Genomic DNA, 16,363 nt, shown 5'->3' with positions numbered 1-16,363 from the left:
AAAAAAACTAGTTGGTCGAGATGATGCAGATGGCTCTCTAAACATGGGTTACTAGCCATTAATGTTAGTTATTTAAAGTCTGTGATTTGCTGCGAAGTAATGATCAATTCTGCCTAGCTGAGGAAATCACAGATTTTCTCACTCTTTCCTTCCTGCACGCCTGCATCTTGGTACTTCATGCAACTCTGAGTGTTTTGATCTGTCCTCGTACTGCCTTCCCCCCCCAATAAAAGCATTACCCTACCAGGTTCTTTGTTCTCTCATGTAGCAGCAATTTTGCTGATAAATATTAGTGCTCTGCAAAGTCCTTTAATGGAGTTTCTCTCCTGAGAAAATTTTTCCATGTGCCCTTTAGCTCTTCCCGAGAAAGAAGAAGAAACATGCACTGAAACTTTTCTCTTCCTGCTTGATCCTTCCTTCTCATTATCCTTTCTATTTGCAGATAAAGTATTTTATATACACTGTCCTTATTAGAGGCACAAACTTAGCAGAAGTCATCCTCACTCCAGGAGTTGCATCTAACACCATAGACATGTGCTTGGACAAGGTGGCTTAACCTGGGGTTCAAAGAACCCAGGAGAATTGGCTTATCAGGATTACTGGTCAAGATTTCAGAGACTACTGGAAATGATAAGCAAAATTATTTGCTTCTATGCAGCTTTGCTTCAGAGAGGCTCTAACAGCTTTTTTATCCTATTTTCAGTCAAGGCCATGGCCCAGTAATTTGTAACACAGCCACTTGAGTAGAAATGGTAGTCCTTGAGCCAATAGAGAACTAGAAGAAACTCCAGGTAATTTTTAACCTAGCGGTGCACTAAAGTGAATAAACACATATCATTGTCCAAACTCACTGAATAACGCTTCTCTGTTTATACTTGTCGTTGTGTGTAAGATCTGGAAAACTTGGGAAAGACTCAAAGCAATATGAATAACTTACTAATTCTAGAATTCAGAAACAGTATTTTAATACATGTTCTTGTGGTCTTTGGATGTGTGATGTGTGTGTGATACATGCATATACCTATTTTTACAATGAGTTTATATTCTGTGTACAGTTTTATCCTGCTTTTAACATCTTGTATCATTACTACTTTTCCACATCACTAAATGTTCTTCACTGGACCCATTTTTAATGGATTCATAATCTTGTTGATAAAACAATGTGTTTGCTCAGTCCCCTGTTCTTAGGAGTCATTTCCAATTTTTATCTTCTTTAAATAATACTGTGTTGAACATCCTTTTAGATACACATAAATCTTTGTGAGCCTCTCTGATTATTTCCTTAATGCACACTCTTAATGATGAGTTTATTGGGGGTAAAGTCAGCTATAATTTACAAGTTTGGCATTTAGGAATACATGTTGATGTCTTTTAATTTTTTTTAATGCTTTCTTTATTTGAGAGAGAGAGAGAGAGAGAGAGAAAGCAGGTGAGGGGCAGAGAGAGGGAGACTCAAAATCCGAAGCAGGCTCCAGGTTCTGAGTTGTCAGCACAAAGCCTGACGCGGGGCTCAAACTCACAAACTGTGAGACCATAACCTGAAGTTGGATGCTTAACCAACTAAGCCACCCAGGCACCCCAATTGATGTGTTTTAGAATAAAAAAGATAGTGGGGTCTGACATGAAAATGTGCTCAGGAGTAGTCTATTCTGTTTTTGGAATATAAGAGTAGCTCCAGACCAAATTCTCACAGTCGTCTTTTCCGTGGCTTTCAGTGGTCTCCATGAACTAACCACCTGATTGCCTCAATCAATCAATCAGTCTCTCTCCCGCTCTCTTTCTCTCTCTTTTTCACTATATGTAACAGTCCCCCTGCTCCTTGAACATTGCATTCGTTACCTGATTCAACACCAGTGCTGTTTTCAGTCACCCATTTTGCGATGCAAAACTTTGAAGAATCCCCTATGTTCTAGGACATGTTCTAGCACATTAGTATGTGCTAGAATGCAAAGGAGGAAACCAAAATGTTTCCATTAAAACGCTCACATCTAGAGACCAAGTGCACACTGGATTGGCTATCACAATAAAAACAATATAAATTAATGGCATAGTACATTTTTGTCACTTGTAGATCCACTTTGCTTATGACAGTGACTTTCCGATTCACGCTTTCAAAGCCTCTTGCATGATTTTTTCTTTGTTCTTTCAGTCAGTGAGGTTGGTTGACATTGTCACTTCCTTTAGCCTGGAGGAAGTTAGGTCCAAGAAAGTCTGATTTCTTTGCCACAATTCAGGCTTGATCATCTCGGTGCCAAAACGGCAGTGAATGACTAATGTTTGGCTTCCCGTGGAAGAGTAGCTGAGCTATCGACATCTTCCCTATGTCCATTTAGTCCACAGGATAAACACAAGTCTTAATCTCAACAGGGTGCCTAAAGAAACTGTGTACGTATATATTAATTTGGGGGAAAGTAAGCAATTCTTGAAGGCTCTAGAGGTGAATGATGGCTCTTGAGATTTAAGAGTGCAGTAAAATGTTCTGAAATTTGGTATATTCATCTTACTTAAAAAGGCAGTATAGGCTTTTGTTTATTGTGGTATTCATCTGCGTGTACGTGTGTGTTCATAAATAAGTAAAGCTTTGCTTGTAGAAGATCCTAAAATAGGTAATAAAACCATGAGCCAAAGAACACACAGTTTTGGCATGTAACCTTCTAGGCTTTGTTTCCAAATGCATATGTATTCTGTTATGTTTTTACTTTTTGCTATCAATTTTTGCATACAACCATTATAAAATTTCACCAAGAATAACATTTGCCATTTAGTTGTATGCGAACGTGTTCAGTAACGTGCTTTATGGTCTTGGTATTTAAAAGGAAAGCGTTCTCTTCATGTTATTTGGTCAGATTCCAGTCACTAACAGAGAATTTGCCATTTGGTTTCTCCAAAAGGACATTTCCTTTTTCATAGGGAACTTTGGAAATTCAGGTCCCACTTTTTCACTTGTATAAATCACACTTAGTCTCACACTTTGAATGTATGCTTCCCCGTAAAAGTTTTCTGGGACCCCTTTGAAATAGCATTTGCCACCTTCTCGGCTCTAAGAGCAGATGGTGCCATTGGTAGACTCTTCCTTCTGCCTCTTCTCCAAATCTCCCTTCTTTTCCCTGAAGGGAGCAGGTGAGCCCATTAAGACAGGTGCTGTTTCTTCCCATACCTCACATGTAGTAGGTGACACGATTGCCCCTGGGAACACAAAGTGCGATTTGTCCTGGGAGAACCACCGTTGGGCTGTGAAGCGTGGGATCACGCTGCTTTCTGTCGCCCATCCAGTGTGGGATGGCCTGCACTCAGCTCTCACTTGGTAAGAACCACATCGTGTGCTTTCTAGGTCTTGGAAAATTCTGCCAAAGGGTGACCTTTTTTGAGTATTTTCTGATGAGGTCTCCCAGCTGTTTTCAAACCATCTGAGTAGTTTTGGCTAAAATATATTATAAATTGTAATCAGGAGCTTTGTTCCCGCATTCATATTCATTAGATTTTAAGATTTAATGACTATGTGGACTTAAAGCAAATCCTTGATTTCTTTTTTAAAAAGCACTCAAGTGAGTCTCTCGATTTTTGACTTTCTGAATACTAATTTAGGGCCAACTTTGGCTCCTGTAAAAGGTGTAGCTTTTGAAAAACAAGGTAGCAAAGAGGAACAAATTCCTCTCTAAATTAATACTTTTTCTTCTTTGTGGTTAAATACAACTTGTAGGGTCAGTTGAGCTGGGATATTTTGGGATGTTGCACGGAGGGCTTCCTCAGAGGAAACAGGACTATAACTCTTACCCCAGTTTGCTTCAGACTGGATGGTTTTGTACACTTAATGGAAGGGCCATTAATTAATTAATGTTCATGTTTAAGTAAATGTTTTATTGCCTCAGCAAGATTATGAATATGGTATTCTTGATGAAGGTTCTTGATGAAGAATTCTAGATGAAGGCTAGGTTGGCCTCACCTAGCCCCTCCGATCCCAGCCCCTCCTTGCCCACCAGAAATACGCCAGTGATGAGTCTTGTGTGGACAGTTGTGGAATGCGGACACCGTGCCTTTGTTAGGGTGTATTTGACACCGGCCTCCTCCTGTACCCGCCGTTCTGCAGCATGCTGCTTGCATTCAGCACCATGTTTTGGAGCCCATCCATGCTACTCAGAGAAAAAGCTCACTGCTTTTAACCTCTGCAGACTGCCTTATAGGTGCGCTGTTCCACAGTTTCTGTAGAACCTCCGGTCCTTTCCAGGTTTCTTTTATGCCACCCCTGCTGCAGTGAGCATCCTTGTATATACCTGCACTTTCAGCGTGTGTTTCTGTATGATAGGGAAGGAAAAGTACCCTTTATTTTATACACGAACTCTTCAGAGACCAGGAATTTAAGATGGTCGGTTTTATAAATGATTAGCAGAGTATGGATCAAAGCCACTTTCCCTGACTCCTCCTACCTCGTTGGAGATTCTTGACACATTTTTATAGAGAGTCACTGGGATCTTGTGTGAAGACAAGTCTGGTGAAAGCTAACTACAGTGAAATGTTGCATCTTGCAGTTAACGAAGAAGGTCAGTCAGAATTAGGGAAAAAAATCTGAGTGCAAAGATGCAATATTATATACTTTTGAAGTGTGTGCAATGACCAACACTAATATAACTGAATAAAATTCCTTAAGGGAATCACATTAATGAACAAATAAAAGCACTTCATAATTTTTTAAAGAATAGCGACCCAACCAGATTACCCAGCACAGTTATTCTCATCCACAGGTAAAATAGTTCCCCTGCAATATTTTTTAGACTTTAACAGGTTAGGCAGATGACCTTTCCTAGGGGGGAGGAAGATAACCATAAGCACGTCCTTCCTGAACGGTGTAAATTCTCAAAGGCCGGTGAAGGGGTTGACATTTGAGAGGCCTCCTCTACGCCAGGTGTGAGGCTTTAAAATGTTTTGTCTCTTTAAGTATCATCATCCTGTGAAGTGAACCTTACTATCTCCATTTCGTAAACTGAGACGCTGAAGCACGGACAGCTCTAAAGCCAGCTTCACGAAGGTCTGCCTGTGCGATCTCGCCGGACCGGAAAGGGTCCTCCTCTTTCCACCGTCTCCCAGTCTTCTTAAATGCGGTGCTCAGACCTCCTGCATCGGAATCTCCTGGAAGATTTGTTTACAGTGCAGATTCCCCGGCCCTTGGGGATGGGGCCCAGGGTTCTGCATTTGTAAAAGTCTGTACGTTCTCCTTATGTACTTGGAAGTCTGAGAGCTACTCGGCCGGGCCGTGATGACCTCGTTTTGGTGATGACGTGATGAGCCTTGCCAGAAGCGTCCCCAATGCCTTTGGGGACAAGTAATCCATGAGAAGCCATGCCTCACTTGCAGTGGGCACACGAGCAGTGCTCCTCTGCTGGCTTCCTCCTACTCATCCACTTCTGTTGCCTCGTGTTACTTGTGCTGAACTTAGCACAGCTCATGGTTTGACAAGTCACTTCCCAAAGCATTGAAATCATCACACTACACGGGGATCATTTTCTAAAAAAGGTTGAAGTTTCCAGTGCAAAATCATCAGATCAGAAGTCTATCTTTTGTGCCCAGTACAGATGGAATCTGCATTTTGCATTCTAACCCTTGCTCAAACCAAAAATGAAAAATAGATAAAAAATGAGAGGACAGCTTGCAGAAATGATTACCTTTGAAACACCGTTCTACGCTTTTCTTTTTCATTCTAGCCCTCCTTTGCTTCACTCTCCTGTTGGCAGGTTTCCCATATGTCTGCCCCTAATCGCTGCTGACTTTTCTAGAAGTGTGCAGCAATCACTAGCCTCTTCCAGCTCTCACCCTCCCGTGAAAGACGGGGTTCTGGAAGAGCCAGCTAGGATCAGTGAATACCTTTTTCTCTTCTGCCTTTTTTCTTTATCCATTATCATCTTCTCTCAGCTCCATGAAATTTTCTCATTCACTCCCCCAACAATCTGCTTTCCTCTTGAGGGTCTGGCCCCAGCTAGTGTCCTTTCCAACAAGCTAAATAGGAGTGTGCTTGGTTGACTGACATGCATGGAGAGGTGTGCCCATGGTCTGGAGGGGGTCCTACAGCAAGTTAAATTTGTGTTCTCTGCTGGCAAAAGAACATCCATCCGTCTTTGTTTTGGTGTTCAGCTCATCCAAATAAAGAAGGCATTTCCTCTCCTGAAAGGCGGTGGGGGGCGGGGGAGGGAGGGAGGAAAGCAAAGAAACGACCCAAAAAAAAGAAAGAAAGAAAAATTTAATTTTAACCATGTACTCCTCTGCAACTAAATATATACCCCTTCCTCTGTCCTGATTGGTCCGCTTCAATTGACAAGTGGATCGTGGGGAAAGGAAATATCCTGGACTTAATTGTAAGTTAAGTCTCTCTTAATCCAGAAGAGCATTTGAGATTCTGTCCAAGTGTTCAATTTCCCAGGCCGCTGAGGTCTGTGAATTTCTTTTCCCAGCCTCCAGGCTGCTGCAGTACAAGCCAGCATAGCTAATGCAGATAGATCTCCTGCCTCTCGCTCTCCTCCTCCCTCTGCTTTGATTCGATATGAACAGCCTGGTAACTCCGATGCTGGGGAGAAATCTGACATAACTCTGCAGATGGCTAGGTTGCCATGAAACACCTGGGGATTGTTCTTTAAGGAAAAGGTAACATTTATATGCTAATGATTTTTTCCCCTCTTCCCTCCTTGTTGCATTTTTTCCAGGGTTGCCAGTTCCCAAGAAGAGCCCAAAGTCGGTAAGGACTTGTCAGTTACTTGATTCTTGTTTGCCGGGGGGTGGGGGGTGGACGCTGTCTGGTTTGACTTCACGTAATGTGTTTTAGAGTAGATGGGGGAGACGGTAGCTCCGGCTCATTTGATTAAGTTCTGAGGGTCTGTTTGGTATAGAAGGTGTTTGGGTTTGTCTTTAACTGTCTAGTGATTTGTGGGCAGGCTGCAGGAGCCAGGTTAAAGAATGCATGTTTGGAATCTTCTCTATAAATGCATCACGACTCGCATTCAAATGGATGACTTTCTTAGGTGTTTTAACTTGATACAAATGCTATTGTTTCCTTTGGGAGGGGGGTGGGGGAGAGCTCCACCTGCTTTCTGGGTAAGGTTGCTCTTAACTGGTGTTTCCATCCGTTCACATGGGCAGATTCTCTCCTTGAGCTTTCTTATGCATTGGCTGATGAATTATTTACAAAATTAAAAAGCCTGCAGGTTTGAAGAATTGCTTTGCCCTGTATATATATCCACGCTCACATGCAACCCTGTTCGCTGCCCCAGCATTGAGAATAAGACATTTCCTTGCTGTCGAAATGTCCTTTGTTGTTTTGCTAGCTTTAGCAGCATTATGCTGCAGGTATAGGATTCTTTAAAAAAAAAAAAAAAATCAATGTTTTGCTGTCCTTTGTAATCTGGTTTCCCTGAAGATGCATTACCTAGTTGACATGTTAGCTAATAGCTTAGTGGCTATGGTGTTGTGCTTGGTGGTGTCAGCTTCTGTTCCCAGGGCACTGACAACAAATTAAAATGCTACTTAAAAACTCAAAATCTGGACTTAGGATGCCTATGAAATTGATCCAGGAGAAGGAAGCTTCCCGATTCATTAACATTTGGGTAAAGAGGGGTACTTCCATGTGGCTTAGAGTATTCAGGGGAGGGAAGATTTACGGCTTTCTGCCATCCGGGAAAGGAGAGCCTTTAAAACTTTGCAGCGTACGGGGCTGCAGTGGAATTCTTTCCACCTGTCTCCAAGCCTGGCGGTGAGAGGCAGAAGTTTATTAAGGAGATGAGCAAAGAAGCTTCTTGCATTCTTAAGCTCCACTCCTAAGTTGTCCAAAGAGAAAAGCCTGCAATAATTGATGTGCTTCCAGTGGCACGGTGCTGTGGTGTCTACAACATGTGACTTCGGGCTGCCTCCCTTGTCAGTCTGTGTTAATGTTGAAGCTGAAAAGCGCTGGTAGGTGTGCACATCGGAACCACAGAGATGCCAATGCTCAGGAGCGCGCGCGCGCGCGTGTGTGTGTGTGTGTGCACGTGCATGCACATGGCACATGTGTGTCCTGATCCCCAGGTCATAGTCAGAAACCTATTCAGCCTTCAGAAAAATAGAAGTAAATCCGAAAGATGTGTCTCATGAGCTTGATTTAGCCATCCTTTTTTCTCCCCCACCCGCAAGCGTTTTCCGTGATGCACGGAATTAATTTGCACACCCACATGGAATGGAGTCTTAACGAGGAGCATACTGGGGGGAGATATAGCAGGTCTGCCCAGGGAGCATGACATCAAGGAGTAAGGTGTTCTTTTTGGTTTTGCATCCCATTTAAACTTACTTTGCAAAAGGATGTTGTGGATTTCATTTGCATCGTTTCTTCCCCAAAGTGTTTTGGAATTCACTGCCGAACTCAAAGGATATCAAACAGGTATAGAGCCTGTTTTCACCAAGTCAGTTAAGAGAATTCCCTATGACAGTTTATTTTTGTAGAAGCCGTGTCATTAGCAAGCAGCAAGCCAATTACTCCGGCTTCATTCCTAGGAAAAAAGCGTTCTTAACTGCTTTGCCCACAGTCTGCTGGCTCTTAATTACCACAAGCTAAGAGCCTGGTGTGTTGCCGGGTTAGAAAAGAACAAGCCCCCGGCCTGGGGCTTGTCCTTACCTGATTTCTGTGCCAGGACAGGGATGATGGTTTTCACAGCATTGCTGGCACACTCTGGCAGCTGCTGTACAAAATTTGGGAACAATCAGCCAAGGTCTGCCATTGCCAGTAGAGCATTGCTAACATCTGTGATCCGTGGGAGCTCTGTACAGGTGGGTTGAGAGCTGTTTCCCTTCCCCAGTTAGAATTTTGATGATGTCCTGCCACAGAGACAGATGATGATGGGATTTTTCTGGTGGGGTCGAAGGGAATCCATGGGGAAGCTGGATGTCATGGTTCCAGAAAGCCAGGCACATAATAGCAGACAGGGTCAGTTGTGCAAGATAAGTAATGAATGCACGCGGATTGTGCCAGGTTATAACATGCTGAGATGTACCATTAGCTCTGTGAATATACAGTCTTAACCCGGGACCATGTTTTTTCTCTGTTCTAGAGTCTTCTGACATTGTTGGCTCGCTCATGTGACTGACAGCTTCCTTTTGCCCTCATACCTTTTTTTTTTTTTTAATGTTTTCAATAATTAATTAGTTGGGTTTTTATCAGAACAAAAGGACTTTTTGATCTTGTTTTCCCTCCTGGGCAGTGTCTCTAGCTTACTCTTCATAAGCAGTTTCACCTACTAGATTTAGTTTAAATGTTAAGCTTATGGGTTCTGTACACTGGGAACAATGGCAGTGCCTTAATAAATTGTTATTCATTTAATACCTGGATGTTAATACCATAACATCAGGAATTTCTTTGCCACATGGCAGAGAAAAAAATAAGACATATTTGCTGTCAGGTTTAGACCTCACTGGAGAACTGATTCTGAGACCCAATTTAATCATCCTGACTGGAAACCTACTTAACTGAGACTCTTGTTCTGAATCATGCTCAAGGATTTTGTAAGAATTTAAAACTCTAGGGGTGCCTCGCTGGCTCAGTCGGTATGTAGAGCTCATGACTCTTGATCTCGGCATCGTGAGTTCGAGCCCCACATTGGGTGTACAGATTACTAAAAAAATAAATAGGTAAAGTTAAAAAAATTAATTTAAAACTCTAAATACCACATCAAACCCTGAATTTTAAGTCAGTATTCACTTTTGTTTTCTCACTAGTTCGTTTCCCAGCTGTGACTTACCTTTCTCCCTTCCTTCATCTGTCCATCTGTTCGTGTAACCCATCCATGCATCTGTCCATGCGTTTATCTTTTATGCGCTCATCCCCCAACTATCCGTCCATCTATCCATTCATTTAGCAATTAGTATCAAGAACCTAGTAAGTGTCAGGTTTGGTGTGAGGCACTGGAAATACTATGGTAAATAGGTTGGTCCTGTGCCTTTCTTGGCGGGGCTTGCAAACACATAATGTTTTGATTGCTCCTTTCAGAAAAAAGATTCATTGTCACAAATCACCAAAAATTGTATGCATTTGTTGCCTCAGCCTGTGTTTATTGAGATTCTTCTGTATGCCAGACCCCGTGCCAGCATACAACAGGATCTAAACCAGAAAACACTCCTGCCCTCAGGCAACTAGGGAGAGAGAAACGATATTCACATAAACAGGCAGATCTTCATGAATCCTCCTCATGTGGGGCATAAAGGCAAAAACCTTCCCAAGTTAAAAAAAAAAAGCAGAAAGATAATCTAGAACCAAGTACACACATAATGAAAACCACTCAGCTCTTAATTGCAACCTCCTAAGTTAAATAGTCCTTACAAAGCCCCAGCAAGGACCCAGGGCTGAGAGGCTGTGATTGAGCTGTGGAATTTTTCTGAGTTCCCCAGCAGCCTGAGCAATACGGGAAGCCTTATTTACGTAGCTGTTATTGTCAGATCAAAGAAAGCATACCATATTCATAAAGAAGACAAAACTTCCCCAGTTACTAAAAAGCTTCTCATCAAGTGTTCATACAGGGAACACGAAATGTCAGAGAGACCAAGGAAGTCTGTTCGACAAACTGCAGCAAAGGCAGCAAGCTGAAAGGAAGCAGTAGTGACAGGTTTCTGGTCCATTGTCCTCAGCTCGTTTCCCTTGGAAGAGACCCTAGGGATACTGCTGACGACCAGTTGTTAAGAGATGTGAGAGAGAGAGAGAGAGATCTCTCAGGTAATAAACCCAGTGAGTGACCCCAGCCAGAATCACCCAGTTTTATGTATCCTGCCTGGTTTTCAAACTCTCCTGGTTGTCTTAATTCCCCAGAGCCACAAAGCAGTGAGTAGTAGAAGGAAGAAGGATTAGGGTTGCTCATGTAAGTCTCCTTGTCCCTCACCTTCTCTCAGCGACGCACTCCCTCAACCCCTCGGAGCCTAGAAGACAGACTTTGCTTTTGTATCTTTCAAACATTCCATGTGAACCAAAATTCATTTTCATATCCGATCGATACTTTCCTTTTCTTCTCCATTAACTCCTCTCATCTGCCTTTTTGGAAGAGATTATTTGACTCAGACTTGTAAATGATAAAAGAAAGAGACAAAGAGAAAGACCATCCTCTGCTTTGGCTTATATTTGCGTCTCTGATTTTTGCACAACCTTTAACGACATTGGCCTAATATCTCATCAGCACTTGGAGTTTTTCCTGTTGTCCATGTAAATCACTGCAGTGGCCTTCAGTCTTGGCAGATAAGTGAACTGTAAATAATTTTGCTTTAAAATGGATCGATTTGTCATCTTTAAGCCACATGAATTCTTTTCATCATTTAAGCTCCTAAGTGCTGTCTGTATTCATTTACTCTTCTGGGCAAATATTTTTCAGCTCACTTTATAAGTACCTTCGTTTTGAAATCATTTTGTGAAATACTGATGAGTTGATTTTTTTTTTCCTACTTCCATTTATAAAAACCATTGCATCTTCCCAATTGCCCTGGCCTGTCAATAGTTAGGAAATCATTTGTTCTAGGGAGGTTGGTACAATTTTATTTTAAAAGACCTTATGACACAAGTGTGTGTGGGTAGTGTGTGGCCAAGGACTTTTGTGGAGCTTTGAAAATTGAGCCCATTTCTTTCTTCCTAGTCAACTGACACGAGATTTAAAGATAAAAATCTTGGGGCGCCTGGGTGGCGCAGTCGGTTAAGCGTCCGACTTCAGCCAGGTCACGATCTCGCGGTCCGTGAGTTCGAGCCCCGCGTCAGGCTCTGGACTGATGGCTCAGAGCCTGGAGCCTGTTTCTGATTCTGTGTCTCCCTCTCTCTCTGCCCCTCCCCCGTTCATGCTCTGTCTCTCTCTGTCCCAAAAATAAATAAACGTTGAAAAAAAAAAATTTAAAGATAAAAATCTTCCTTCCCAAATAATCAGAGTAGTGACAAGAGCTGGCTTTGGAAACACCCATCCCTACCATGAGCAAGTGGTACATCTTTCCAACCAATTGCTCAACCCGGAGACCTGGGAGGTGAATATCCGTGGTTCCAAGATGTCCTCCCCTCCTTTTCCTCTTCCCTGCCCTCCATTCAGCCACGCCTGTTGAATCTGGCACCAAAATGTCTTTGACTTCACTTTTTCCCCCCTCCTCTTCATTACTGCTATTCTGTAGTGTAAACCACCTTGGATCTCTCACATAGAATACACGATAGCCTCTCCTCTCTGCTTTTACTCCTGTCCACACCAACCTAGTCACCCCCTCAGTAGCCAGACCAAACTCTCTATAAGTCATTTGGGTCCTGGCACATCCCTGCTTTAAATTCCTGATTAGATTTCTTCTCCTCTGAGCTAAGAATGAAACCCAAATTCTTTAAAGCACCCCTCAGAGTCCTTGCAGTATCTGGTCTCCAAGCATATCTGAGGCCATCCCACTCCCTTGTTGTGTCCCACTACATTCTCTCTCTTCTTCAGACAGCCCAAGCTCATTTTTGCTTTGAAGACTTAGCACATACTGTTCCCATTAATGGGCTGTTTTTCCAGAAGTCTCTCCCTACCACCTACCCACAGGACATTGCAGTTTGTTGGTATCAAACTGTTAGGTTTACGTGATTAATGTCCATCAACACACACACACACACATACACACACACACACACACACACACACACACACACACCTAGATACGAGCATCAATTCTAAGAGTTTAGGTACTATCTCCCTTTGCACATTTATGCCTGAGAATCTGGCTCACAGCAAGTGTCCTGTGTGTACTTATTGGATGAGTGAACTGTAATGCATGTCAATATGCATTGTGGGTAGCTACGTACAAGGGCTTGGTCTGGACGTTCTGGCATTTGTGTGCTAGGTCGTCACGTGGCGCTGGTATGCATCGAAGAACAGACTTGAAATGTCTCTTGAGCTACAGATAGATCTCTTGGGGCCAGTTTCTCACCTAGAAAAACGAGGAGAAAGACAATCCCACCAGATGCAAATCTGATCCTGTGCTATAGCTAGTTCAGAAGTGAATTTGTTCTCATGCCCCGGGTCTTTGCTGAGAGGTAATTCCGGGTGGCTGTAGAGGTACAAGTTGACTTTAATTTGAGAGATACATAAACATGGCTTTTCTCCTGGACGGTTCTGGGCTCTAATCAGATAAAAGGCAACATGAAAGCTAATTAGCATGCCCACAGAAGGGAAGAAGGCATATTTTGAACTCTAGCACATACACACAGAGCATATAGCTTCAAACAACTTAGACTACCAAGATACTGAATACAGAATATATCTTCAAATCAAGTGGTTTGCATAATTGAACTTGAAAAGAAACATAAGGCGAGGTTAAATCTTATCCGAGGAAAATCTAAACAGCTTCCAGAATGTTGTGCATTAGCCCATTAGCGTGGGTTAGAAAATGTCATCTAGTGATAGCTTTAAGTGGTGACATAGTTTTTTTTGAGCGTATTCTCAGAATGATGCTTTATTTACTTCTGTTTGCCAAATTTAGGGACAGGGTTTAGGTGGCATTTAAAAGGGATGCAGAGATGCAGTTTCAGAGATAGTTTTATTATTAAAAAAAATTTTTTTTAACGTTTATTTATTTTTGAGACAGAGAGAGACAGAGCATGAACGGGGGAGGGTCAGAGAGAGAGGGAGACACAGAATCCGAAGCAGGCTCCAGGCTCTGAGCTGTCAGCACAGAGCCCGACGCGGGGCTCGAACCCACGGACCGCGAGATCATGACCTGACAGAAGTCGGACACCCAACCGACTGAGCCACCCAGGCGCCCCCAGAGACAGTTTTACAAACTCATTCCACATTCTGTCATTTTGTATTAAATTGGACCGGAGTCAGACATTTGTTGGGAGGTGAGAAAGGGTGTTAAAATTTGAAAAATGGCCGAAGCCATTTCTGGTAGACTTATGTTTGCACACCGTGGTAATGGCAAAGCCGTTCTTCAGTCAAACCTGAGATTTCCAGGTCTTCTGTGTCAGAGATTTGTTACATCCATCTGAGGGTCTCAGGAAGCCACAAGATGGCAGACACAACCTGTGCACATGATCTTGTGGGCATGTGTGTAAAAACACATGTGCGTTCTCTGCAGGAGAAAAGGCCAGCCCGTTAGCAGATTCTGTCAGTGGGGCAAGGTTGCCAGAAAGAAATTTTTCTCCAGTTCAGAAGGAGGGGGTGAGTGGCAGAGGTTACACTGGGGTTCCAGGGACTACAAAGGAACCCTGGGAAAGAAGACTGTGACCTTTCCCTCAGGTAACCCTGCAGGGCAGCTCACTTTAGGTCCCAGTGAGGCTTTGTGAAGCATCGTCTTGACCCAAAGGATCCTGAAGATTCGGGGATCAGAGACTGACGTTAAATGTGAAATGAATTTAGTGTCAATAGACCAGTCCCACATTCTGGCATTTGCTACTATTTGAGGAACCCAGAGACGGTGGGCATTTGAACGAGGGGATGCGGTTCTTAGGGTGAACTCCAGAGGTCCTTAATGTGTGGAATTACTTCCTTTTATATTTAAAATACTCTTTTCCTCCTTTCCTGAGAACAAAAATAAAACACTACCAAAATATAAAAAGTAACAGCTGCATTAATTCTCCTTACCAAGGTTTACTTCAAGATGAAAATAGCTTTAAATTTTGTCTTGATTATAACAAGCATTATCTATACCTTATAAAAAGCAGATGGGGCGTCTGGGTGGCTCAGTCGGTTAAGCATCCAACTTCGGCTCGGGTCACAATCTTGTGGTCTGCGGGTTCAAGTCCCACGTCAGGCTCTGTGCTGACAGCTCAGAGCCTGAAGCCTGCCTGATTCTCGTCTCCTTCTCCCTCTGCCCCTCCCCCGCTTGCACTCTGGCTCTCTGTCTCTCAAAAATAAATAAACGTGAAAGGGTGTGTTGGCCGTTAACATTTTCTGACTTGAAGTCTTCAAGCACGTCTCCCCAGGGAGGCAAGAAGGCAGCCACTGAGGTTCTTGGAGGGCAGAAATCAGATAGCTGGCCCCAGGAGCCGGAGGTGCTGTCGGGAAGGACTGTTAGAAGCCGGAAAACCAGGTTTTATTCCACATCTCTGGAATGCGGATCCATGTAGGTCTGAGCTGAACACTTCATCCTCACAAGGGAACGGTGTCGATATGGGGGGACGGCGGTAGTTGTCCCTGCCCAGATCTCAGTGTGCTCTCGTGTCGCCTTCACCAGAGTATGTACGTTGTCCCCCGGAGTCTGAGTGAACTGAGCCTCTCAGGGTTTTATTTACCAAGACCTCTTTGCTAGTGTAGAATGTGGGCCTCAAATTTCTCCCACAGGCACACCAGATATAATTTTAAGTGCTCTGTCTTGCCTTCATCAAATACATGCCCATCTCCTCACCTTTGAATCCTTGCCAAAATCCATATTGAGACCTGTAATCTGTATTAGTCAAGGGTAGATGAAGTTTCTGCCTTTCTGGGACTTTCTTCAGATACCGATATCGAAGCAAAGACTCAAAGGGGAGGGCGTAAAGGGACCTGAGACTGAGATGAAAGGGAACTTGAACATTTCCATGAAGATGGGGAATAAAAGGTGATGGATACCTGGGGAGAGAGGGAGGAAGGTTTTGATAGGGTTGATTGTAAGACCAAGGGGAAGATTGTGATGCTCCATGGAACTTTAGGGAACTGAAATGCTCTGGGTCAAAAGATCTTAGGAAACCAATTAACTAGCACAAGCTATACAGGTCCCATAAGAGAGGACAGAGATTCCCCTTCCTGCCCTCTGCCCCTTTACGGTGCTTTTAAGCAGGTAAGTATAGGGACATAGCATCTATTAAGTGAGAGGCAGGATTCCAGAATTTGTATTTTGGATGGGGGAAACTGAACACCGGGGCTTACCACCATCTTTTATTCAAGGAAATAAGAACTGAAGTGATTTCATTTCCTGCCGGGTATTTTTCTTCCCACTAGGTTTTGCTCTCTATTCAATCCCCATTCAAACAAAGAGCATTTCATAAAATGGGAAGGGTCTTTTGCTGAGCAGGTTTCAAAGCACAGAAACCTGCTTATTCTATTGAAATTTAATGAAACTCTTTCCTTTTGAATGCTGCTTGGACTTTGGACAGGTTGCAGATCTAACAAGGCTGACCTCCTGAGGTCAACCCATATAGAAAGTCTGATCTTGGTTTTTTAAGCAACAGCAGTGTCAGGAGGTAAAGAGGTGAAAGGTGACTCCTACAAAATTGAGTAGCTAAGAATTATGGAAGCTCTTCATATGATAACTACTTATATGCTTATAAGTACCAGTGCACATATAATGCTAGGCATGATTTTTTAAAAGGTCTGATCTCTTCCTTACAGTGTTGAAGAACTAATGGCAAAAGGTAAAAGTGGGGCATTTTATTATTGAAAGATGCAAAATGGGAAGT

The 16,363-nt window shown here is 43.0% G+C and overlaps 1 protein-coding gene across 20 annotated transcripts in view; it reads left to right on the top strand.

The window, feature by feature from the left end:
• MAGI1 (membrane associated guanylate kinase, WW and PDZ domain containing 1) overlaps nt 1-16,363 on the top strand; it is a 656,496-nt gene that overhangs the window by 605,112 nt on the left and 35,021 nt on the right. For all 20 annotated transcript variants that reach the window (XM_045493448.1, XM_045493457.1, XM_045493443.1 and 17 more), the window contains one exon: nt 6,690-6,721. In XM_045493448.1, coding sequence (XP_045349404.1) covers nt 6,690-6,721 — 32 coding nt within the window. The remainder of the gene's footprint in view (nt 1-6,689; nt 6,722-16,363) is intronic.

This window comes from Leopardus geoffroyi, chromosome A2 (genome assembly GCF_018350155.1).
Source record: "Leopardus geoffroyi isolate Oge1 chromosome A2, O.geoffroyi_Oge1_pat1.0, whole genome shotgun sequence".
In the NCBI taxonomy this organism is placed as follows: domain Eukaryota; kingdom Metazoa; phylum Chordata; class Mammalia; order Carnivora; family Felidae; genus Leopardus; species Leopardus geoffroyi.
Note: the sequence above shows the minus strand (reverse complement) of the source record. Positions and strands in the feature narration are given on the sequence as shown.